This window comes from Ranitomeya imitator, chromosome 4, assembly GCF_032444005.1.
Source record: "Ranitomeya imitator isolate aRanImi1 chromosome 4, aRanImi1.pri, whole genome shotgun sequence".
Taxonomy (NCBI): Eukaryota; Metazoa; Chordata; class Amphibia; order Anura; family Dendrobatidae; genus Ranitomeya; species Ranitomeya imitator.
In genome coordinates this window covers 255,601,773-255,627,515 of record NC_091285.1, presented here as the reverse complement: position 1 = coordinate 255,627,515, position 25,743 = coordinate 255,601,773, and the positions used below count along the sequence as shown (strand labels likewise).

Below are 25,743 nucleotides of genomic sequence, written 5' to 3'. Positions count from 1 at the left end.
CCTATGTATAAAGAAATAAAACTCATGTCTGCATAATCATGAGATGGCAAGATTAAGTGAGAAATGCAATATGCATATACAAAATCTGAAGCCACCAGATGATCACACACAATGAGTTTATGCCGCCTCCATATAAAGTGCATAAGTGCCATAAAGACAATAACTAGAAAAGTCAACCTATGAATGCTAAAAGGATAGTACTCAAATGATTCAAAGTGGTAAAAAATAACAGTAATAACAGTAAATAATTAGTATAATACCTAAATAGGAAACCACGAGATAGGAAAAGCTGGCGCCGTGTCCTCCACAAACCTGACACCGTTTCGCCTATGCTTCTTCTGGGGAAAAATTCTGTAGACATGAATTTTATTTCTTCATACATAAGTCTCCTATATGTATATACATATTGCACTTACCACTTTTCCTGCCACCTCATGATTATGCAGACATGAGTTTTATTTCTTTATACATAGGCCTCCTATAGGGCGCTATAAATGGTTACTTGTTACATTTTTGTTCCAGCATCTCTTATCTAAGTTTAGCTTATGAATATGACTACCTCTCATTTCTAATACTGGGATTTACTGTTACCCATATTTCCTCCCGTTTATTGGAGGATTCCTGTCCTGTCTTTTTTAATGTCGTTTGAGTTTTATTGAGTTTTCAATAAACATCTGTTTTTACCATGGAGCTTGAATCTCTTTGTATCTATCAGCTTTGATACTCACTGTTATATATACTGGTTGTGAACTGCTTAATAAGATGTATTGAAAGGTTTTCTCTAAATCAAGTAGCTCATGTAATACATTTGACTTCTGATATAATAAGGAAAAAAATCTGTGAAATATTTCCTGATTTTATAATTGACAGTTACAAGATGTACTATGGATTTCAAAGACTTTTTTTGAGTGGCAAACATACCCTTGTTAACCTTTAGCAATATTTTTTATTCCTATCATTGTTCTGGACCTGAACAACTGACCGTATGTCTGACATCATTTCTCATAACCTGATGTTCTCTTTAGTCTGCCTTTCGCTTTGCTTCCTGCAGGCAAATTTATATTATAAAGCACACTTTGACCTTATCTGAGACCTTTCAATAACACTGTATCCCTCTAGCAAATCATTGCACAATACTTCCATACCATGGACAAATATGTCTGTCTCTGAGGTGCTACAGATTATAATTAGATTCTCTCTTTTCATATTTTTTTCTATTTTCCTAAGGCAGGATATGTGATAAAAGAACAAAAGTTTGAACATAACCCTGTTTTAGTAACATCTATTCTTCAACCTTGAGTAAAACTCTATTTTTTAGTAATTTATAAGGAATTGTCTAATATGAGGTTGTTATTATTAAAATAGATCTTTTTTAAGTGGTAATAATCTAAATAGTAGGAGAACAGTATCAGACACATGCTTGGTGTTTAGTATTTTTATTCAACTCCATTAACGTGCATAAATGTACAGAAAGCTGCAATACCAGATACCATGATACCAACGATGATCGAGAGTGGCATTGGTTCTGGAATAATTTCTAACCTTTTTGTTAAATCTCAGAAAATCTCTTTAACCTTCGTCAGGCTGCATAATTTTACGTTAACAGGCTGCAGAGGTACAATTGTACCTTCATATATATTTTATTGAAATTTGGCCAATATATTCTGGACCAAAACTGCAGAGATGTCACGAAATTTCAGCCCTCTACGGCTTTTCGAAAAAAAAAGTTATTGCAATTTTAAAACGAAATAGTTACAATTGTACCTACTCAGCCGGACGAAGGTTAAATTATTAAAGGGTATCTATTATTTAAACAAAAAAAATCACATGATAGTGAAATTTCCAAGTTTCAATTAGTGGGGGTCCTTGTTCTGAGACCCCCATTGAAAGATTTCAGGTGAGCCTTTGCCTCTTTATTTTTAAAGCGTAGAGAACATATGGGAAACAATTCAAAGCCTCTGTTGCTTTGTTTTAGTGATCACTGGGAATAAATGTTAATTAGTTATATAAAAAATCAAAATTACAATTATTTTCTTCCCCCTTTTCAATATCCAACTTGAGGTATAATAAATAGGTGAAAACTATTTCAATACTGTTCATCAATTGTCTTTCTTCACTGGAAACTAAGCGATTATGAGTAGAGGTGATCGAATCTGCCAAGATTTGATTTCCCCAAATCTCACGATTTTTTCAGGAAATTTGATTAGTAACAAATTTATTCTTTCCTGGTTGAATGTCCCTTATTATGAACTGCGGTCTGTAGAGGCCCCTGAGCATAATAACTGTAAATTGTATAAAAATAAAAACAACTAATACTCACTAGTAATGAGTGAGTATACTCGTTGCTCGGGTTTTCCTGAGCACGCTCGGGTGATCTCCGAGTATTTGTTAGTGTTCGGAGATTTCATTTTCATCACAGCAGCTGAATTATTTATAGCTACTAGCCAGCCTAAGTACATGTGGGGGTAACCTAGTTGCTAGGGAACCCCCACATGAAATCCAGCTGGCTAGTAGCTGTAAATCATTCAGCTGCTGCCATGAAAATGAAATCTACGAGCAGTCATAGATACTCGGAGACCACCCAAGCATGCTCGGGAAAACCTGAGCAACAAGTATACTCACTCATCACTAATACCTCACCTCTCACCTATCTGTCTGCCCCAGTAGCTTGATGTCCACAATTTGTTTCATAATCCCTCTTCTTACAGCCACCAGTTACTAAAATCCTGAGACTCTTTACAGTAGGCTGGACATTGCAACCTTAGGTGCACATGCGCAGTGACTTTGCTGGTCGCGGCTGGAAGTCCCAGCCTATCGTTAAGAGGCCAGTGGTTTCAGCATCCAACTGTGGTAAGAAGAGGCACCTATGACATATGGAGAACTGTGAGCAGCAGTGGTGCCTAGGGAGCCGAGGTAAATGTTAGTTGTTTTGTTTTTTTAACATGTTTTGGGTGCAGAAATAAATGGTGGCCAGCTGATAATCATTTTGAAGAATTTGCTTAGAGTGAATTGCAAAAAAATCCATATTCTAGAGAGCCCTGAACTCAACTGTTGATAGTGTAACTCAAATTTTCACAGCCAAGCAGTACTCAACATATTGTGACTCTTAACAAAGTAACCAACTTTACGGAGTTAGGAATTTTCTCTAATGAAAAAAAAATTCCAATCCAAAGCTGGAAATTCACTTTGATTCTTAAGACAAAAATGATTTTCATATTTTACCATGATAATTAACTGTACATTATCTATCACTTAGCCACCTACTATCACTTATAATAACACTTATGAGACTACATTGTCACCGGTGAAATAGGAAAATGTTTTCTTTGTACTTGCTAAATATTATATGAAGCACAGAAATGAATGCACAAGTGGAGTAATATTTGTTTAGTGCGCAGGTGCACTACAGATGCAGCTTTTGATGATTTCAGGGGATCGGAGATGGCTTCATCTTTTATCTTTAGAAATAATATTTTTTCCTTTATCTTTCATCTAAAACAGTTCCTTGGGGCCAAAATGAAGTCCCAGCAGATGACAGCACCCCAAACAACAGTTGTCGCACCTGCATTACGGGAGAATGCCACAGAAGCCGTGGCCCCAAGCGATGGGAAGGATAATCACTTTTCAAAGATCAAAGAGAAATTCATGAATGAGCTGAATAAAATTCCATGTAAGTAAAGCAATTGGGAAGCTTGCACTTTTTATTAGTAATAATAACATTATACCATACCATTAGACCAGTAATTTACTTTTTATTATAATAATATATTCAGAATGAGCTTTCAGTATAGTTATATTTTTTGTTCAACTTTCTAGCTTCACTAATGTCATTCGAGAATAATGCATTTAATGAATTCTGAATGATCTCCGTTTTTCATTATGATGTAAATCCTGTCTTTTGAAAATAATAATCTAAAGTCCAAAGTTTTAGTATTTTTGTGTATTTATGTAGGGCACACAGTGACTATATTATATTTCAGGGTGTGATGCACAATTATCTGTCATGTATACTGTGGAGCTTAATTTTCATGAATGTAAAGGGGTTTTCAAGACATATAATATTGACCAACTATACAAAGATTAGGTCATCAATAACCATTCGGTGGTGATCTGACAACTGGCACTCATACAAATCAGCCATTATCAGCTCAGGATGCAGCCGAATTTAAGTAACAGTAGAACCCCATATAACATGCACCAGCTGCCACCGGAACTACAGATCAGTTTTTATTCTCTTAGTGGTCAATCTGCAGTACCGCTGTTCATCTCTTATCAATGTATTCATATGGCCATCATAGGACCTGATAACAACTGATCGTTGGAGGTGATGGGTGTTGGACCCAAACCGATCTGGTATTGATTAGCTTTCCTAAGGATAGATCATCATTATATGCCAGGACAACCCTTGAAACAAGAGTTAATTATTAAAAGTGATTTTGTATTTAAATGATATTTCAACTTTAGTGATTCCTTATGCCTAATTCCTTTAGCGACTGCTTAATCCGTATGCCAAAAGAACATTGATATTATGCTGGTCTTGATTTTCGATGGTCATCATAACAGGTGCATTGCCAACCTTTATTATGGGTTACATGCTCCCAAATTATCAATAAACACCACTATAATACTCAAATAAGAACATAACAAAAGGTGTAGAAGTAATGTAGCTTAGACCTAATACCAGAGGAGACCTAATGCCTTCCATGATATTTTTGCAGACACCGGTAAAGATTTATAAATGGCACATTGTGGCCCTTGTGCAAATTTTGCATTTGGCCCCAAATTTCAGGTTACTGACGTGGTGAAATAATATGTCCAATGTTAATTCTAGTTATGGTTCTTAGCATGAGATCACTCCCCTTTTTTGAACTAAATGAATATGACCCTGATTGAAAGTGACCCAAAGCATATCAAATACATTACTTACATTCATTATAATTGATTACTAAATGTGCCATTAGTTAGGCTATGCACTTGGATATTTTTTCACATAAGATATATTTTCACCGTTTGGAGGCGGAAAGGATTAAAACTGTATATCATCTTTATGTAAATCACTCTTTGCACTGATGGAATATGAAGTGACAAAAGATTCCCACATATGTCTTTCAAGAATGATCATGTAGGACTCTAAATTGGGATGAATAATGCACTGTGACCAATAATGACAGATAAATTAGAATATTAATTGATTTTCATCCCTGAGATGGATCTTGGCAATCTGGCAGATGCCGTGTTTGCAGAATTGATAGCAAACAGATTTTCTGTGTCACATAAAATTCCCCTTTGCTTGAAGAGAGGTGTTATGATGGCTATAGCTTGCATGTCATTAATAGAGACATGTGCAGTGTCCAGAGTGTCCGGCAAGGACAAAACATCATTGGCATTTTATAGCTAGGAAACAAAGACATTAATACTGTGATCCCCCGGCAAAGAACATAAACTCATAATGCTGAAATTTCTCTTTTTTTTCTTAGTATTTCTCACCGGCTTACTGCAGATCATTAAAGTTAACAAACTGTCAATGTCTACTGTTTAGCATTTCATTAACAATTAATTAAGTGAAGATAAACTTTTCTGTATTCTAATAATTACAAAAGGAACATGGAAGGATTGCAAAATGAGTCAATCATAAAGCTTTGAGGTGGACTTACCATGGGTACTACATGTGTTGATACATAGGTTTTCGCAGATTAAAGGGGCCACTATCACAATAAAAAAACAATGTGTTTTTACTGTTTGAGAAAATCACTCCCAGTTCAACCACTGGTTTTGATCAATTTCATCAGAGATTGATCAGTTTTTGCCATTAGAGTTTGGACAGAGTTACTTCAGTTTTTCTTGTATTAAATAATGAAAAATGAGATTATAGAGGTTTCTCAAGCTTCTACTATCAAAAAGTCCTTGAAAATGAACAGCACACAGATGGCATGAGTGCTATCTGGTTTGTTAACAGACCCCTAACTTGCATTGGCGAAACTGTTCCAACACCCTTACAAGTTTCCATACTTTTGTGAGGACCACTCAATTTGAGGAAAAAAATCGGACATGGGAACTACCTCATAGACAATCATAGGTATAAAAGCCATCCAAGATAAGAAATGCTTGCTATGTACATGTGCAAAAAGCCAGCATGTCAACTCATTGACTAGTAAAACACGTTTTGTGAGATAGACAGTCTAAGTTACATTTTTCATTCTGCATACAGTAATTTTCTTTTATATGATTTAAAAACAAATAATTCCCCTCCCGTTCACAAAAATGATTGTTTAAGTAGTGCAAAAGCTCAATAGAGTCACTTGTAGCTAGGAAACACAATGTCTCTTAGGGCAGGATTCCAATGACCATACATACTCCCATCTGAAGAATAGGGTCAATTATGCAAATCACACTCAAACTCTGTCAGCGTCAGCGATTCTCTCGGTTGAGGAGAAGATTGAGAAAACATTTTCTCCATTCTCTCATCCTGTCAGTCTGTGGAAATCGGACTGTACTTAGATAACTCGTTGACTTACATGGCCAAGTGTGATCCATATGTAGGATCAAATTCGGGTGTGCAGTAATTTTTTTTTTCGAACCGACTGTGGAGATGGAAAAATTGGACATGTGCGCTGCTTCTTAGACTATCATTGGTCCGAATGCGATCTAGTGTTTCATCAGATTGCACTTGGACAGCAAATACACTCATCTGCACAAGCCCTTGCTGATACTGATTTGATATGATTTTTGCATACAATAATCTGTAATTGTACTTCAAATGCAGCAGGATGAATGCCAGCAACACTATTTCACTGAGCAATCAAACTATGTGTGACTCTGCTGCTGGCACCTCTCTAACCTCTCTCTTCCACTAATTCATTCTCTATGTTATTCACAGAATACTGCACTCATCTTCTACACTGCTGCAATTGTAGAACACATGACTGTCTCGAGTATTAGTCCAATGCTTTAAAACTTTCTCTTGCTATCGCTATTGCTGATCTTTGAGCACCGATGTCCTGTCTATATTCTAAATCGCAATAAAATGGCTACTGCATTCCCTGTCAAGGCTTTTATACAGGCTTTTATACAGGCTATGACAGTCCCTCCTGATTAGCTGAACAATACAATTTAATCTGATAGCTGTAAAGGTACCTTCACACATAACGATTTCGTTAATGATATAGTTGCAACGTCACACTTTTTGTGATGTAGCAACGATCCCACCAACGATATCTTTATGTGTGACAGCGACCAACGATCAGGCCGCTGCTGGGAGATCGTTGGTCGTGGGGAATGATCAGGACCTTTTTTTGGTCGCTGATCACCCCGCTGTCATTGCTGGATCGGCGTGTGTGACGGCGATCTAGCGATGTGTTTACCTGTAACCAGGGTAAACATCAGGTTACTAAGTGCAGGGCCACGCTTAGTAACCCGATATTTACCCTGATTACTATTGTAAAAGTGAAAAAAAAAAAAACAGTACATACTTACATTCCAATGTCTGTCACATCCCCTGCCGTCAGCTTCCCTGCACTTACTGTCAGTGCCGGCCGTAAAGCAGAGCACAGCGGTGACGTCACCGCTGTGCTCTGCTTTACGGCCGGCACTGTCAGTGCAGGAAGCTGACGGCGGGGGACGTGACAGACATCGGAATGTAAGTATGTACTGTTTTTTTTTTTTTACTTTTACAATGGTAACCAGGGTAAATATCGGGTTACTAAGCACGGCCCTGCACTTAGTAACCCGATGTTTACCCTGGTTAACCTGGGACTTCGGCATCATTGAAGACAGTTTCAACGATGCCGAAGTCGTTCCCTGGATCGTTGGTCACTGGAGAGAGCTGTCTGTGTGACAGCTTCCCAGCGACCACACAACGACTTACCAACGATCACGGCCAGGTCGTATCGCTGGTCGTGATCGTAGTGTAACAGTACCTTTAGGCATTACTGGTGAAACTTGCAGGGTCGCTCCAGGGGTTTTGTCAACCTTCTATGGCTACTGCAGTCTTCTGCAATGCATAAAAAGTAAGCAGACATTTTGTGGCTATTTGCACAAACCGAATAACTAATTGTTAGAATTCGCTGGGAGTTTCATTAAATTCAACTCGACTTTGATTTACATTAAATTGATTTGTTTATTTCTAATGAACAGGTAGAAAGGTTTATTTCCATGTTCTTATATGAGTAAAACTGCAAAGTGCTCATCAAAGCAAGTAACTTTGTAATTTACTTGTTATTAAAAATACGGTCTATTGTCAGGAATATAGTGATATGTTTATTTTATTGTTTCTGGCTTGTTGCCTCGGTGTACAGTGTAATGGCGCTGTACAAACATGCACAGTATTTACAAGCTCTTTTCAAATAGAAATCATCAAAAGAGTATTAGGCTGCCTAAATGGAGCTTCCAACAAAAAATCATACATCAAACAAAGCAAAACGGAAGCTATGTGCCATAAAATGATTCCAATTTTATTAGTATTAGAACAATGAAAATAGATTAAAAATGTGAAAAAGGGCACAACAGTGCAAAAAGAGCAACTACTTTAGGGAACACAATAACACAATAGTATAACATATGTTAAATACAGAAAATCTTGTGAAGTTCTACCAATGCAAGGGAGGAGGGATATACACATCAAAATCATTAAGGAGCAAACCAGCTTCCAAAAAAGAGTTATCCATATATCCCCAATCCAACAATAATGGAATTATTCTCCTCACATGCAATAGATATTCTTGTGTCTAGGGTCAATATAAGTAGCAGCAATTGAGGTGCCTGAGGGTATTATCCCTTAAGAAAAACGTTACCGGTAATGAAGGATTTAGGCAAAGAGCGCAAAGTGAAAAAAGTGACACGCCTTACCTGGAAAAAGCTAAACGCAAAACACGTCAGGGTGTCAGTGCCACTTAAAGGTATATTTCCCACTTACTAGCAATGATTCCTTTTTTCACTCTGCTATGAACGTCGACCACTGTGCGGCACTCAATGCGAACCCATCGGTGCCCCGCAATCATATGGGACACTGATGGATGGGATTAGTGACGCACATTTGGCGCGAGAATGATAAATGCCCCTGTCAGAGTTTGACAACGACATTTAACATGTTAACAACTGCGGGTGGATCACGATTCCACCCACGGCTGTTAGGGGCACATGACAGCTGATCAAATCAGCTGTCATGTATCAAAAAAGATGCAGGCTCAGCACTGGAGCCCGCATCAAAGGGGGATGCATGACATATGACGTACCTATGTTGTGGGGTTAAAGAGACCCTCATTTCTCGTTTGCATTCAATTCCTTTGTCTTAAAAGGGTTTTCTCAAATTTTGTTTAGGAGTACATCAGTCCTTTGCCTCTCCGAGTACTGCATGCTGGGAATAAAGCACTGCTACTTGAGACCAACGACATCCTCATCCCACTTAGCTAAGCTGTGTACGCTCCAAACCTGCAAGCAGAAGCATCTTTGCCTGTGCAGCATCAGAGGAGCACAGTCTTTTGGCCAGCTCTAGAGCAGAGCTATATAGGAAATAGCTGATGATAGCCTGAAGCTTTGGCTGTTATTTAGGCAATGAGCAGTAAACCATAGTATTACAAATCCCTCTATTTTTGATCACAAATAAAAGTTTTCATAACAATTAAATTACAAAGGTGCATGTTTTTACAATGACTTTGCGAATATAATGATTTACAATGATGAGAATATATTTTTAAAATGTGTGAGAAAGTCCTTTTGGCCCATTAAGCGCCAGCAAACCAGAAGTAACTAGTACCTTATCTTAGCCACTCTTATGAGTATCTCTTTATTTTAACATTGCATCCGGCCTTTTTGAAATGAAGATACTATGAACCAGACCAATGACTACAGTAACAGAAAAACAAAATTAGTGCAACCCAGGTACATGGCAGAATTTTACCTTTATGCTGTACAACTATCTATTGTCTGCAATGTAACATTTACATTTTGTTCCAGTTCATTCAAATTTCTTACTAGTGGCAGTTGAGAGGTTAAATATTTTTCACAGAGAAAAATTAATTTGTTGCTCATTTTAATGAAATCACAAAATCTGACATGTCCAAATTGCAATACTAAATCTTCTAATGTATTGTTCCCATTATGAAATAACTATGTACTTCTTCAGATTACACACTTTCCTTGACAGCTTTGAATTGGTAGTCATGCTTCATCTGACATTTTTAATTTAACTTTTTAAATCAAGTTCCTTAATAATTATAAACGTCAGTGTATTAACTCCATATGCAAACCACAAAGAACAGAAATGAATCTGTACGGTATTATGAAGCATGCCTACAAATTACAAAATGCAAATGGATTTTATAGAAAAAAAAAATTATTTTTGCATCGCTTTATTCTGAGGACTATAACTTTTTTATTTTTCCGCTGATGACGCTGTATGGTGGCTCATTTTTTGCAGGACAAGATGACGTTTTCAGTGGTACCGTGGTTATTTATATCCGTCTTTTTGGTCGCGTGTTATTCCACTTTTTGTTCAGCGGTATGAAATAAAGCGTTGTTTTATGCCTCATTTTTTTTTACGGTGTTCAGTGAAGGGGTTAACTAGTGGGACAGTTTTATAGGTCCGGTCGTTAAGGACACGGCAATACTAAGTATGTGTATATGTGTACTTCACTTGTTTTTTTATTATTTAGATAAAGAAATGTATTTATGGGAACAATATTTTTTTTAGGAATTTTTTTTTTATACACATCTGAATATTTATTTTTTTTACACCATAACATTGTCCCGGGGGTTAATGTGCCTGGGGCGGTCCATGAGCACTCCTGGTACATAGTGCCAGATGTCAGCTGTGATAGTCAGCTGACAGCCGGCCGCAATCGGCCGCGCTCCCCACGTGAGCGTGGCCGATCGCTGTGACGTACTATCCCGTCGGTGAGCATACAGGCCCACCCCACCTCGACGGGATAGTACATCTAATGTCAGAAAGGGGTTAATAGAGATTATTTCACATCAAGTGCGTGGTTTTATTTCCTGCAAAACTAACTATGTTGTTTGTTTCATATTGTCCATATACTGTATTTTCTTTTATGTTGGGAAAACTACACGCCCTTTATTTGTAACATTCAGGGAACATTGCTATTCTATTCTTATGGGTAAGGGGGTCCCGTGGTTAATTAATCATGTCAGAGAATCACATGAGGGGAACCCTCAGGTTCTTACCTTTGCAGGACTGGAAAAAGGTGTTCTACCTCTGTAAGGAGGTGATCTCCATAAGCCCCCTCTTAAAAAGAAGCAAGGTGGATCTTGCGCACATGAGCGCTAGATTCCACCGGCTTCAATGATCAGGTGGATATGTCCATCTTTCTCTAAATGCAGCGTTTTATTTAACATGGTTTTAATCATTGGATGTATAATTTGTGATTTATGTTCATTTGTATTTTCACTGTTATTGACAATTATTTTGTGCTTTGTCTGTATTAGGGTGGGAGGTGTGGGAGGGACTGAGCCTACGTTAGTTATTTAAGTCCACTCTAGCCCCTTCCACCTTTGTGACCCGTAGAAGCACAATTGCGCAAAACGACCATGATCCTCACACTCCATTGTCCACTATCCTACCAAAGATGTTTAAACGTGACTAAATAATGACTGATCAGTATACCCACAACAGAAATTTTAGAATGGCACAGCAGCAGTCAGCCATAAGTCATGCATAAGGTATCAGGTTCTAGGCCAGCACCTATAGTTTTTAATTTAAGTTTAAATTAAGATGAGGTGAGTAAATGGCCAGTGTAGGCTTTCTTTACTGGGAGCCCTAATACCTCATGCAACAGCTCAAACTTGAGTTTTGCTCAGCCACACACAGGTGCCACAAACATCAGTTTCATAGACTATTTGTAGAAAAAAAGTAAGGATGGTAATACAGGTAGTTGACTGATGATCAACTCACCCATAGTAGAAATATTAGAATGGCACAGTAGCAGAAAGCCATAGGCCAGCCATGCTTGAGGTATCAGGCTCTGGGCCAGCATATAGAGCTTTGAATTGAAGTTTTAATTAATATGAGGTGGGTGAGGGAGCGGTGTAAGCCTACTGTGCTGAGAGCCGTGATACCTCATGCAACAGCTCAAACTGCTTTTCTGCGCAGCCACACTCAGGTGGCACAAATATCAGCTTGGTAGACCACTAATGTTATAAAAATGTAATGATAGTAACACAGGTAGTTGAATGAAAGTAAGTGCAGGCCTGCCAGTCTGGGAGCCCTACTGCTAGAGGCAACACACATGAAAGAGACCCAACTTGGAGTGCAAACATTTAAAAAAAACTATTATCACACACCACTAAAGTGGGATCAATTTCCCCAGAGTAGAAATAGTATAATGGGCCTCTGACACACTTTCTACTACAGGCAGCACATCAAATGGAGACCCAACTTGGAGTCTCCACATTTCCAAAAAATATTGTCACACACCACTAAAGTGGCATCAATTTCCCCAAGTAGAAAAAGCATAATGGTTTCTTGAGACCCTTTGAACTAAAGGCAACCCACCAGATAGAAAAACAACTTTGAGTCTCCATATTTAAAAAAATTGTTTGGAATATCAGCAGCAGTAGCAACACCAGGCACAGAAACTATGGCAAAGGTGTCACAGACTGCAATAATGCAAGATCAGTACATCACACTAAAAACGACACTATCGCCTAGTCTGCAACTGGGGTGAAAACGTCATTGGAGATCCATGACTTGTTTATGTTGATAAAGGTTAGGCAGTCTACACTTTTAGGGGACAACTGCATTCTCATATTCATCAGGACACCACCAGTAGTGCTGAAGACAAGTTCTGAGAGAACACTGGCTGCCGGGCATAACAAAACCTCCAAGGCCAAGCTCAGGCCATTTTTGAAGATCAAAATGCAAAAAATTCCCCCTGATGGCATTGATATTGAGCTTGAGATACTCCTGCACCATCCTCTTCAGTCATTCACAATGTGTCAGACTTGTACTCTGTTCAGCTGGTGCACTGACTGGTCTAAAAAATGTGTGAAGCGGCTCACAGAAATTGCTTATGCCACTTACATTGCTGCTGCTAATGTTTTTGCTTTGATGACTCAACGTTCTCTGGGACTGGAAGTCTATAACTGCGATGCACACTGTCTGCCTCTCTTCTGTCTTGGGGAAAACCATTCTTAAGATTGTCTACAAGCATGTTTCAATATTCCAGCATGCCCGCATCCATTTCCAGGGGGAAAGCGTCTGCCAAAATGTATTCTTGTAATGTGGATCTATCAGATTTACAACCCAGTAGTTAGCACTATTTCTAAAGCTAACAATGCCGGCATCAAGTTGCAGATAATGTAGCAAGAGAGCACACATGTATTGGGTGCTTCCTTGAGTTCCAAGTCCATGGTGTGTTAGTGGCAGGGGTAACACTCAAGATTTTCTCCTCAGTCCCCTTTCACCAACCACAGATAACAGAGAAAGGATCATTATCCTCTTCATCACGTGTCCATCACCTCTTACTCCTCGTTCTCCTCCATTTCTTCCTCGACTCTTGCACCTTCAGTAACAGTTTGTCTGGTACTATGAGACCCATCAGCATTCTCCTCTGCTTCCTCCTCTTCCTGTGGGATCACCACCTCCTTCTGCAGACTATTTAAAGTGTGCTGTAGCATGTAGATGACCAGAACAGTGATCCTAATGATGTCAGTGCTAACCATCTTAGTATTCATTACAAAACTGTGCAGAAGGGTGCAGAGATCCGTCATCTGTACCCACTCTGAAAGCGTGATTTGCACCACGTCCGTACTGCGTTGGCCCAGGCTATGCAAAAGGACATACTGCCCCAGGGCTCGTCGCTGCTGCCACAGTCGCTTCAACAAGTGCAGAGTGGAATTCACTCTTCGGCTTCGCTGACCTATGCACCCCACTCATAGCATAAAACAAGAGCCCCCCCCGCTCACAATACAGAACCACTACCATAGCCAAAGTCCAATCAAAAGCATTGATGGAAACACGTTCATTTACCTAAATGTGCCAGAATAATTGAGGAAAAATGCTCAGGAATCTGAACACAAATTCAAATGAAAAGTGGTCTCTAAAGAACAGGATTTATATCTTCTTTACTAAAGTTAACCATATAAATTAGACTTTGGCAGAACCAAACAGATGACCTTGAGGCTGACGTTAGTTAATCAAATATTAAGAAAAGAAGAAGCATATTGAATTTTAACATAGCCAATCCTTTAGTTTTCTGGTAAGATAATCTAGCACCAGAGTTGTCTATGACAGAGTTTGATCATAGCATGATCACAGCATTATCCAATTCATTGTGGATGAGAAGAAGATGGAGAAAATATCAGTTTAAAAATAGTTTCAGAACAGTTTCAAAATCATGGTTATTCCAAAAAATATTGATTTCTGATCACAGCTTTCATGTGTCTTGGCATGCTTTCCACCAGTCTTTCACACTGCTTGTGGCCAAAAATGTAAGCAGTTCTTCTTTGTTTGATGGCTTGTGACCATCCATCATTCTCCTCATTACATTCCAGAGGTTTTCAATGGAGTTCAGGTCTGGAGATTGGGCTGCCCATGACAGGGATTTGATGTGGTGGTCTCTTAATTTTTGCCAGAGCTGTATATTAGACTGGGTGCACACGACCCGGAAGAAGTAGCACTTTGGACGCAGTACATCTTCGCTGCGTCCAAAGCACTGCCTATTATTGACTGCAGGTGAATCCACATGTGTTCACTGAACCATACGGATTCACCACATCCAATGTATTCTATTGATGAAATTTCTCTTGCGAAGACGCTAGTCTCCACAAGAGAAATTAACATGCTGCTGTGTGGAAAGACGCGCCGTATGTCAGTGTCCGCATAGTGGACATAGGATTTCTGGCAATCCCATCCACTATGTTGTAACAGCTTTATGCTGCCGGTTTGACATTTCATAAGTATGCAGCATGAAACCCGCAGCAACTCAGAATCGTGGGCACATACTTTTATAAGTTGAAGTCAGTTGTCAAATAAGACTTGGAGCCGTTATAACATATACTTTAGGCAGTTTGGAGGTAGCAGGTAGCATGTGCTGCTGGTATTGTAACCAATAAAGGAGTCCAAATCAGGAGAGAGTGTCAGTGTGATTTATTCTTGATGTGTTTTAATGTGTCCTTACTTCTTCATGAGAACCTCAAAGGTTCTATAAATCTCCTGAAGAAGAAGCGGGCGAGTGTCATGCGAGTACAATGCGATTTTTCTCACATAGCATCCATATGACATCCGTGTGACATCGGATAAAAAATCAGATTGCACTCGGACCACTGTTATTCAATGGGTAACATCTCATCTGCGATTTTTTTCTCAGCTGAAATCGGACTGAGAAAAAAAATCACAGCATGCTGTGACTAGCTGCGTATCTAGGATGAGACTCGCCAATGCAAGTCAGAAGATGCGAGAAAGAAATCGCACAGCATACAGACCACCCGTATGCCATCCGTTTTTACGGATACCTTACCATTCTGTGGCATAGAACACTGTAAATGGTCCTGTAAATGATTGTAGAAAAATAGTTGCAGAGAAAAAAAACGCATTGCATACGGATGTCACACGGAGAAAAATCGCATTGTACTCGTGTGACACTCGTCAGTTTTTTTCGGTCCAGATTACGGATCGTTTTTTTTCTCACAAATGAGTATGAGCCATAACACTGTAATCCGCATGGCACCCTATTTTGCTTTTCTTGTTACCCTAGCCTTTCTCATAGCATATACGGTACTTTTAACTACTTTAATTGTAACTACCCCAGTCATATAATGATAAATATGTGATAACTAACTACTACTTATTTATAAAACTGTGTCTGGCTGACAGGGGCAGTAGTGGATTGGAGAAGTGTGGGGACATCCTTTACTGCTGCTCACCAGGTCCCTGTGTGCCCAGTGACTTACATGCTGCTGCCGTATTACATCTCATTAAAACATCAGTCCTTTTCTTATTTGTGAAAATAGCAAATCAATTTCAATTAGTGTTTATCCAATTCTTACCCATTTTTTCTCCAGTGTTTCATTAGTTCTTACAGTTTTCCTACACATTAAACAGACAGCAATAGGATTACCCATGGATGCCATCCAAGTGCTATTCAGATTTTTTTTTATAATAATAATAATAATCTTTATTTTTTATATAGCGCTAACATATTCCGCAGCGCTTTACACACATTATCATCGCTGTCCCCGATGGGGCTCACAATCTAAATTCCCTATCAGTATGTCTTTGGAATGTGGGAGGAAACCGGAGTGCCCGGAGGAAACCCATACAAACACGGAGAGAACATACAAACTCCTTGCAGATGTTGTCCTTGGTGGGGTTTGAACCCAGGACTCCAGCTCAATCAAATTGACTTACATTTGCAAGTTTGCTCTATAATTTAGATCAAAAAAAGAATTTTTCACTTTCTTGTGGGGACTCGGTCTACAAAAGAACATGGGCATATGGATTACCCCGCAGACTATAAGGAGTATGTGTTTTATGAAAAAGCGGGTTAAACACATACGTGAAAATTGGACAATTGAATGAGCACTTATTTGGATGCTGGGATTTAGGACAGGAAGGAGATGAGAATAATGCATTTTATAACTTGTTTCCAACAGGTTTTTAATTAATAAGCAGCCTTTTCAACTTCTTTTTTTCATGGAACTTTTGAGGATGTGAAATATGAGCAAGGCCCCCAAAAAGGGCGGGGATCACGTCCATTGCAACATTGGACTGTGTGTGAGTTTTGTTCCAGTTGTCCAGAAATATAACGTAATTGAAGGATGGCAGCTCTGTTTCTGATGTGTTAGATTGTCGTTGTCTAGCGCGATTGTGTCATATGTGTGGTTGCACTACGGTCAGCACCTTATTCTCTTCCTGTCTCCTGCTTGTGGACTCCAAACACAATGCTATGTTTCCTCCTCTGTAAAGACAGATGTACCCAGGACAGAAACAATAGTGAAGAATGAGCACTGTGTCTAACAATCTCTTGTTAATGCTTATGAAACCTTTTCGGCTGATAAATAACAAAGATGTTGAACGCAGTTCACATTCTCATGAAGAAATCACTCAGCGCATTAATTCTCTACTAACAATGAATAGCAATTATAGCTGTCCTTTTCGAAATATTCTGTTAAAGTCTGCAGAGCTGGAATCCCCAGAAAGTAGTGAATTCTCCTAAGTGGAAATAAACGCCATGAGTTAATTGCATTTGCTTTACAAGTAGAGAGTTCACAACCTCATAATGTCTATGTTTATTTTATATTGGTATAAATAATGCCCATTGTATAATACAAACCTTTATGTTCTGCGAGTACAGAATTATGGTTTATTGTACTTTTCAGCACATTCAGTTCATACAGTAGCTAAGTCCCCAGCTGCTCTGCAAGCTGGAATAATAGACAGAAGGTTCCTGCAGTACATTAATAGATACATAGAAAGCCAACGCTACAGTACACCGCAATCGGCAATTCTGGAGAGAATGGCAAATGAGTGACATCTGTCTTGTATACATAGTTGGCCTAGTTGGAAAAGCACATCCTCCACATAAATACATTTTATGCATCGTATGTTTTTAAGGGTCACAGTTTTAAATCTCCTATGGTTTCTATCTTTGATTTGTTAAAGGGTTTCCAAGAATTATAATGTTTTGCTCCCGGACATGCCCAGTGTAAAAAGAGCAAAATGAACAATAATCATCTAATCCCAGTCCCAGCTCTTCCTCTCCTCTGCTGCCTCCTTGTTGATAGGTTCCACAACTGCACTAACCAATCACTGGACTCAACTGTCTTATGCCAACTATCTCGACCTCTGATGTCCTGTGAAGTGAAACTGGATGCGTCCATACTTTTCTTTTCTTAAATGGTATATCTGAAACATTATTAAAAAAATGTATCTAAGCGCTAACAGGCAGGTAATTGCAACTTACCTGCCTGTTGTGCACCGTTCTTCCCCAGTAGAGAGAGGTCACATACCGCTTCTGCCAGGGATTCAGCAGTCTCCACTGAGGCGACTGGGCCTGGGTGGTACTTCAATGTCATTCAGGCTCTCCGTATATGGAGACTGCTGAATCTCTGGCAGAAGCGGTATGTGACCTCTCTGTACTGGGGAAGAACGGTGCCGTGCACAACAGGCAGGTAAGTTGCAATTCCATGGCAGTATCATGCCATGGTATCAAAAGGCACAACAGTTTTTATCTCCCATCACAACTACCATGCAGTCACATATAAACACAGAATATAAACATCTTATGACAACATATCACGAAATAATGTTTTTAAAACCAGCTCATTTTGCACCACAAATCTCAGAAGATGGTTAGCCAAAAGATGGACACATGTGCCTCACATTGCAATGCAGCAAACTTTTTAAAAAAAGCTAAAATCATCCACATTACTGTGTTTTGATAGCATACTGGGATAATAATTGACAGGGTAATAATTTACTTGGAAGTAGCCTTGATTTGAATGAATTACTCTGGAAATTTTCTTTTATCATAAGAATTATGCAAATTATGAATAGCTGTAAGGAAGACTGTTCAAGAGTACAAACATCTCTCCTACTCCGAGAAGGAGGGACGCAGTGCCCATCTACCGAAGGTGTTCATTTTCTCAGCAAAGACATTAATTATCACTTCAAGCAGCAATATCCTACGCCGCTTCTTGCAGTCATAATTTCCACCATATTTGGCTACTTTCAATAAGCACTTTTCTCATTTCAGACACTACTTCCCATTCTTTCTCTTTTTTTGCATGAATTAGTGTCATTCTTCTTTATTTCTTTTTTGGACACAATTTCTTAGAAATATATATTGAATTCAAACAAAAAAGTATGATAGACAAGGAAAATGACCAGTCTGCTGATGACATGCATTGTTATTGTTTCGGTGAACACAATTTTTTTGCCTTTCATCATTATTCTAGCGCATAATCAAGCAAGCAGAAAGAGGCAGTAGTTTGGCAAGCACTGATGGGACACATTATGCTTTATGCATCAGAACATCCCAGTAAAAATGCTTCATTCTTAGGAAAGTGTTTTAAAGTATTTTAAAAATCCTCAAATGTCAAAATGTTTGTGATTATTTTAAGGTGTGATTACACAACGATGGCGTTATTAGCGATGTGTTTGTAGAGCACTGAAATATAACAACACCACCTAGGTAATCTAATATATAAAGCTGAATGTGTGTGTATGTGTGTATGTCCGGGATTGGCATCTGCACCGTCGCAGCTACAGCCACAACATTTTGCACAGTCACACGTCTGGACCCCGAGAGCGTCATAGGCTATGTTCTTAGGCGAAATTTTAGCCCTGCGCGTTCCAATTCACCAAACAATTTTGCCCCTATCTCAGTAGCGTAGCTACTGGGGGGGCAGAGGGGGCCATTGCCCCGGGCCCAGTCACCTGAAGGGGCCCACCGAGAGATCCACTGCCGAGTCTGAGGTGTCAGGGAGAGGGCAGCACAATGCCGGCTGCAGAGCCCCCCTCCGTACAGTGTGCGATGTGGTCTCACCCCAGGAGTCTCTTCCTGGTGGCAGCAGCAGCTGCAGTTACTTTCTGGCTGTGTGTGCACGCTTGGTTTGGCTGAGGCACGCTGGGTCCTAGTGCCGTCCTTGCATCTCTCTGGACACTTCCTGGTTCTCCTCAGTGTGCCTGAAAACTTCATCAGTAAGTGGGGATGGAATTTATTAGAGTAATTTGGTTTAGGCTTATCATGGTCACTGTGGGGGTGAATGTGAGATGATTGTCTTATTGTAGGGGCTGAAGTGGGAGAGGAGGACAGGGCACTGTGGGGTAAATGTGAAACGATGGGGGTTATTGTGGGTTTGCAGGGGGACAGGGCACTGTGGGGATGAATGAGAGAGGATGGTGGTATTGTGGGAGGGGCACAGGGTACTGGGGGTGAATGGGAGAGTTTGAGGGTATTGTGAGGGCTGATGTGGGTGAGGGGGCACTGGGGGGCTGATTATTATTATACTGTTTAATGTTATGAGATATTCATCCCATCATATGTGAGGGTATGTGTCCTCGAGGTGTATTGGCAGCGCTTTGGATGCAGCAGATACCCCGCTCCGCCCAAAGCGCTGCCCCCTGTTGTACGTGCGGTGATTCCGCATATATTCATTGAACACAGGTGGAATCACCGCATCCTATTCATAGACCGTTTTATTTATCTTGTGGAGACGGAGCATCTCCACAAGATAAATAGACATGCTGCTGTCTAGAAAGACGCGCCACATGTCCGGTTACGTGTGTCTGCCACCTGCGTCTATGTACTCATAGTAGAGATGGGATTTCATAAAATCCCCTCCACTATGCTGTAACATCTGAAAGCTGCGGTTTCGACACTGCGGATGTACACAGAGTCCAATCCCCAGCAAAAACCCAAGCAATACGCCCCTTGGAAACATAGCCTAATAGTTGCTGTCTTGGGGGCTGGAGATGGGGAGGTCGTGGGCTTTTTATTATTGTGAGCTGGGTCTTTTATAAGTATTAGTAAAACAAGCATAGCAAAGAAGTTTAATATTACTATAACAAGGATAAGTAACAAGGATAAGTATTACTATAACAAGGATAAGTATTAACATAAGGGCGCAGACAGACACTGTATAACTCATGCGACGATCGCATTGCAATCCTCGGACTGGCTCTGACACCTCTCCTGACGTAAGCTTCACAGCGTGAAAAATTACTATGCAACTGTCAGCCTCAGATCAGGAGAGCCGATGGTCAGTCCGAGGAATGCGATGCGATCCTCACATGAGAAATACGTCCGTCAGTCTGCCCCCTAACAAGTATAACAATACAGTAACCACAGGCTGCATTCTATGTTATAAGAATAAATTGCTTATAATTAAATTATTAAAGGGAATCTGTCACACCCCCAGGCCTTTTAAGGTAATAGAGTCAGCCACCTTCAGCAGCACTAAGGCTGCATTCTGTGAAGGTGGCTCTTAGGTTTTTGTTGCCTAATGACGCTGAAATATTCACTTTTATAAATTGCCATACCTGTAGTGAGTCTGGGGGGTACGTCTTTTGTCCCCAGACACAACCGCCTCCCAGCCGTCCATCATCCCACCGGTCGCTGATGCCTGGGCTGTGCTCTCATTTTTCGGGCATGCGCCGTGTGCGCTGCCCTGGAACTCCCATCTGCTGATGTACTGATATCGCGCCTGCGTGTAGCGGAGGACCGAGATCCCGCCCCGCAGTGTGTTATGATTTATTCACAATGCGGGGCTGGGAATCTGGCGCTGTGCGCAGGTGCGATCTACTTACATCACTTGATATAAGTTCCAGGGCAGCGCGCACTGCGCATGCCCGAGAAATAATTGCAGAGCGCCGGTGATGGCACAAGACAGAAAGAAGGCGGTGCTCGGTGGGATGATGAATGGCTGCGAGGCGGCTGAGTCAGGGGGAGAAAACATACCCCCCGGACTCAATACAGGCACAATTTATAAAAGTGAATATACGTTATTAGGGATAAAAAACATAAGAGCCACCTTCACAGAATGCAGTCTTAGTGCTGAAGAAGGTGGCTCTTTTACCTTAATAGGCCCTGCGGGGGTGACAGGTTCCCTTTAAGTTATTAAAGGCTTGGGATAATTGTCTGCAGTCACTCAACAGACTGCCAAATCATGATGGGGTGCACCTGCCGTCATGAGACCCCAAGACCACTGGCGTGATCAGGCGGTCATGCGACCACGTTTGCTATTTGCACGTGTTGACTAGACAAGTTTGACTTCTCTCAATAGAAGAAAATCATCACATGACCTCCTGCTCTCATCAGCGATGCTGGGGCCATTATTACTGTACATAGGGGGACTCCTAAATATTAAGTAGGCACTTACGAAGCATTGAAGCCTAACTACTGGGTGGCAGATAGTGCTGTAACGGCTGTCAGTCAGTCCCGGGGCATGAATTACAGCCACAGCTCTCTATACACAGAGCGGTGACTGAAAAATGTTGAAGTAATAGTATACACAGTTTGTCAGTCTGGGCCAGGTGGAAAAGATGGGAAAAGTAAATGGCTCCACCGGAAAAAACGTCCTCTGTAAGTCACCATCTATAACTGTACTGTGATCTCTCTATGTCATGCAGGACTGGTATCTACCACTATATGGTATTACCGTATGGCGGTAATATCAGAGCTGGTTATTGTATAGAGATTTATTTTCAATAATAGTGCGGTCATCTCCTGAGGTTCCCCTATACCCACTGTAGTTACAATCATGGTTACCTGGTTAAAGGCCATAGGTGGACACAGACAGAAAAGGGCCCATGTGCAAGAACAATATATGGGCCCTTTGCAGCCAAAAACTTCTAAAAATACAAAATTGCTCCTTATTTAGAGGTAGAAATGAGCCCCCTTAACTCTTGGGCTCATGTGCTTCCGCATAGTTTTCACTAATGATATGTCCTCCTGTTAGGGGCCCACTCACATGTTTCGCCCCCCCCTGAGCTGAACCCCTAGCTACTCCTCTGCCCTATCTACATAATGGGGAAACAGTGAAAGGAAAAGTGTTGGAGGCAAATTGACAGCTGCCAGATGTGAACAAGGGGGACTTAAAGAGTGAGAGCGATGGCGCCAAAGAGTCTATACCGTACAGTTGCTAAGGTGGGGCCCCGACATGGGATACTCACCACACACGGTGATATGAACACACACACAAAATGCTCCACACACTACCACGTGCTTGAACACATATCACCCTCAGCACACATTTCACCACACATACACCAACCTCGCCACATAAAAGTCAAAACACAAAAGTCGCCGCTCAAAACTTACCACACGCAAAACTCGCCACATGCAAAACTAGGCTCACGCAAAACTCTTACCACGCGCAAAACTCACCTCATTAAAAACTCGCCACACGCAAAACTTGCACACGCGGAAAAATTGCCACATGCACAAAAGTTGCAACACATGCAAAAGTTGCCTCACACAAAACTTGCACATACTCAAAACGCACCACACATAAAACTCGCCACGCGCAAAACTCACCATGCTCAAAATTTGCTGCACACAACTTGCTACGCTAACCTGTCACATGCAACGCGACACAAAAAGTTGCTACACGCATGTCGCCACACAAAACTCATCTCACAAAAGTCGCTACATGCATGTCCCAACACGCAACTCAACACACACAACTTGACACATGAAACTCGCCCTAAAACACACACAAGTCTGGTATTATCCTTCAAAAATTAAAATCTGATTATTAAGCAGACAAACTACAAGAGCAACAACTGTACCATATAGGAAATACGGCAGCTGTCAGTCACATGACCTGTCTATTATGTGTATGTGTGAGCTAATATATACTGCCAGGGGGGAGGGCTTCCTGTTGGCTGGGGATTTATCAGGCTGCCAATTTAGCTTACAAATACTGAGGTAAAAATACTTAGCAAATAACGTGTGAACGAGGTCTAATACAGGAGGAGATGACACACAGATTAATACTATATACAGGAGGAGATGACACACAGGTATATACTATATACAGGGGAGATGACACACACATATATACTATATACAGGGGAGATGACACACAGGTATATACTATATACAGGAGGAGATGACATACAGGTATATACTATATACAGGAGGAGATGACATACAGGTATATACTATATATAGGAGGAGATGACATACAGATATATACTATATACAGGAGGAGATGACATAAATGTACATATTATTTACAGGGGAGATGACACACAGGTATATACTATATACAGGGGAGATGACACACAGGTATATAATATATACAAGGGAGATGACACACAGGTATATACTATATACAGGAGGAGATGACATACAGGTACATACTATATACAGGGGAGATGACACACAGATATATACTATATACAGGAGGAGATGACACACAGGTATATACTATATACAGGAGGAGATGACACACAGGTATATACTATATACAGGAGGAGATGATATACAGGTACATACTATATACAGGAGGAGATGACACACAGGTATATACTATATACAGGGGAGATGACATACAGGTATATACTATATACAGGAGGAGATGACACACAGGTATATACTATATACAGGAGGAGATGACACAGATATATACTATATACAGGAGGAGATGACACACAGGTATATACTATATACAGGAGGAGATGACACACAGGTATATACTATATACAGGGGAGATGACACACATATATACTATATACAGGAGCAGATGACACACATTTATATACTATATACAGGAGGAGATTACACATAGATATATACTATATACAGGAAGAGATGAAACACAGGTATATGCTATATACAGGAGGAGATGACACACAGGTATATACTATATACAGGAGGAGATGACAAACAGGTATATACTATGTACAGGAGGAGATGACATACAGGTACATACTATATACAGGAGGAGATGACAGACAGATATATACTATATACAGGAGGAGATGACACAAAGGTGTATACTATATACAGGAGGAGATGACACACAGGTATATACTATAAACAGGAGAGATGACACACGTATATTCCAAGTGTAAAAAAGAAGATGAGGGCACTCACCGTTCTTCTTGAAATGCAAAAACTTTTATTAACAACACATCCAGATAAAATTCATGGCCGGGAACGACGGAGCCGAAGCTCTTGTGAGCAGGGGAGAACGGAGACGACGGCCATTTCGCGCTGTGCTTGCGCTTCTTCGGGTCACGTATTTACTGTATACAGGTGGAGATGATACACAGATATACTATATACAGGAGCAGATGACACACAGGTATATACTATATACAGGAGGAGATGACACACAGGTATATACTATATACAGGAGCAGATGACACACAGGTATATACTATACATAGGAGGAGATGACTTACAGGTATATACTATATACAGGAGGAGATGACACACATATATACTATATACAGGAGGAGATGACATACAGGTATATACTATAAAAAAGAGGAGATGACACATAGGTATATAGAGGAGGAGATGACATACAGCAGGTATATACTATATACAGGGGAGATGACATACAGGTATATCCTATATACAGGAGATGACATACAGGTATATACTATATATAGGAGGAGATGACATACAGGTATATAGTATATACAGAAGAGATGACATACAGGTATATACTATATACAGGAGGAGATGACACATAGGTATATACAATATACAGGAGGAGATGACATACAGCAGGTATATACTATTTACCGGGGAGATGACATACAGGTATATACTATATACAGGAGATGACATAGAGGTGTATATTATATATAAGGGAGATGACAAACATGTATATACTGAGGGGAAAATAAGAGGTGTGAGGTGAAAATGAGGGTTGTGAGGTGAAGTTATAAAGGTGTGAGTGCAAAATGAGAGGAGTGAGGGAAAATAGTGGAGTGATCGGAAAATGACAGCTGTGAGGTCGAAATGACAAGTGTTAGGGAGGCATGAGTGGAGTGAGGGGGAAAATAAGAGGAGTGAGGGGGAAAATGAGAGGTGTAAGGGAGAAAATGAGAGATGTGAGGGGGAAAATGAGAGGCGTGATGGGAAAATAGGAGAAGTGAGGTGCTATAACTAACCACAGATATTTACTATACCCAGGCAACGCTGGGCTCTTCAGCTAGTGTTGTTATAAACTTCAAAACTGCACCACATCCACATGTACAAGGTCTTATAGCAAAACAGTCCTTGCAATCTTTAACACAAACCTGTACTAGACCACCATGTTTTATAT

General features: G+C 40.2%; 1 protein-coding gene across 15 annotated transcripts in view; it reads left to right on the top strand.

Annotated features, from left to right (window-relative positions):
* LOC138675902 (synaptotagmin-1) overlaps window positions 1–25,743 on the top strand; it is a 1,081,934-nt gene that overhangs the window by 729,437 nt on the left and 326,754 nt on the right. For all 15 annotated transcript variants that reach the window (XM_069764529.1, XM_069764520.1, XM_069764525.1 and 12 more), the window contains one exon: window positions 3,502–3,670. In XM_069764529.1, coding sequence (XP_069620630.1) covers window positions 3,517–3,670 — 154 coding nt within the window. In that variant the 5' untranslated portion in view covers window positions 3,502–3,516. The remainder of the gene's footprint in view (window positions 1–3,501; window positions 3,671–25,743) is intronic.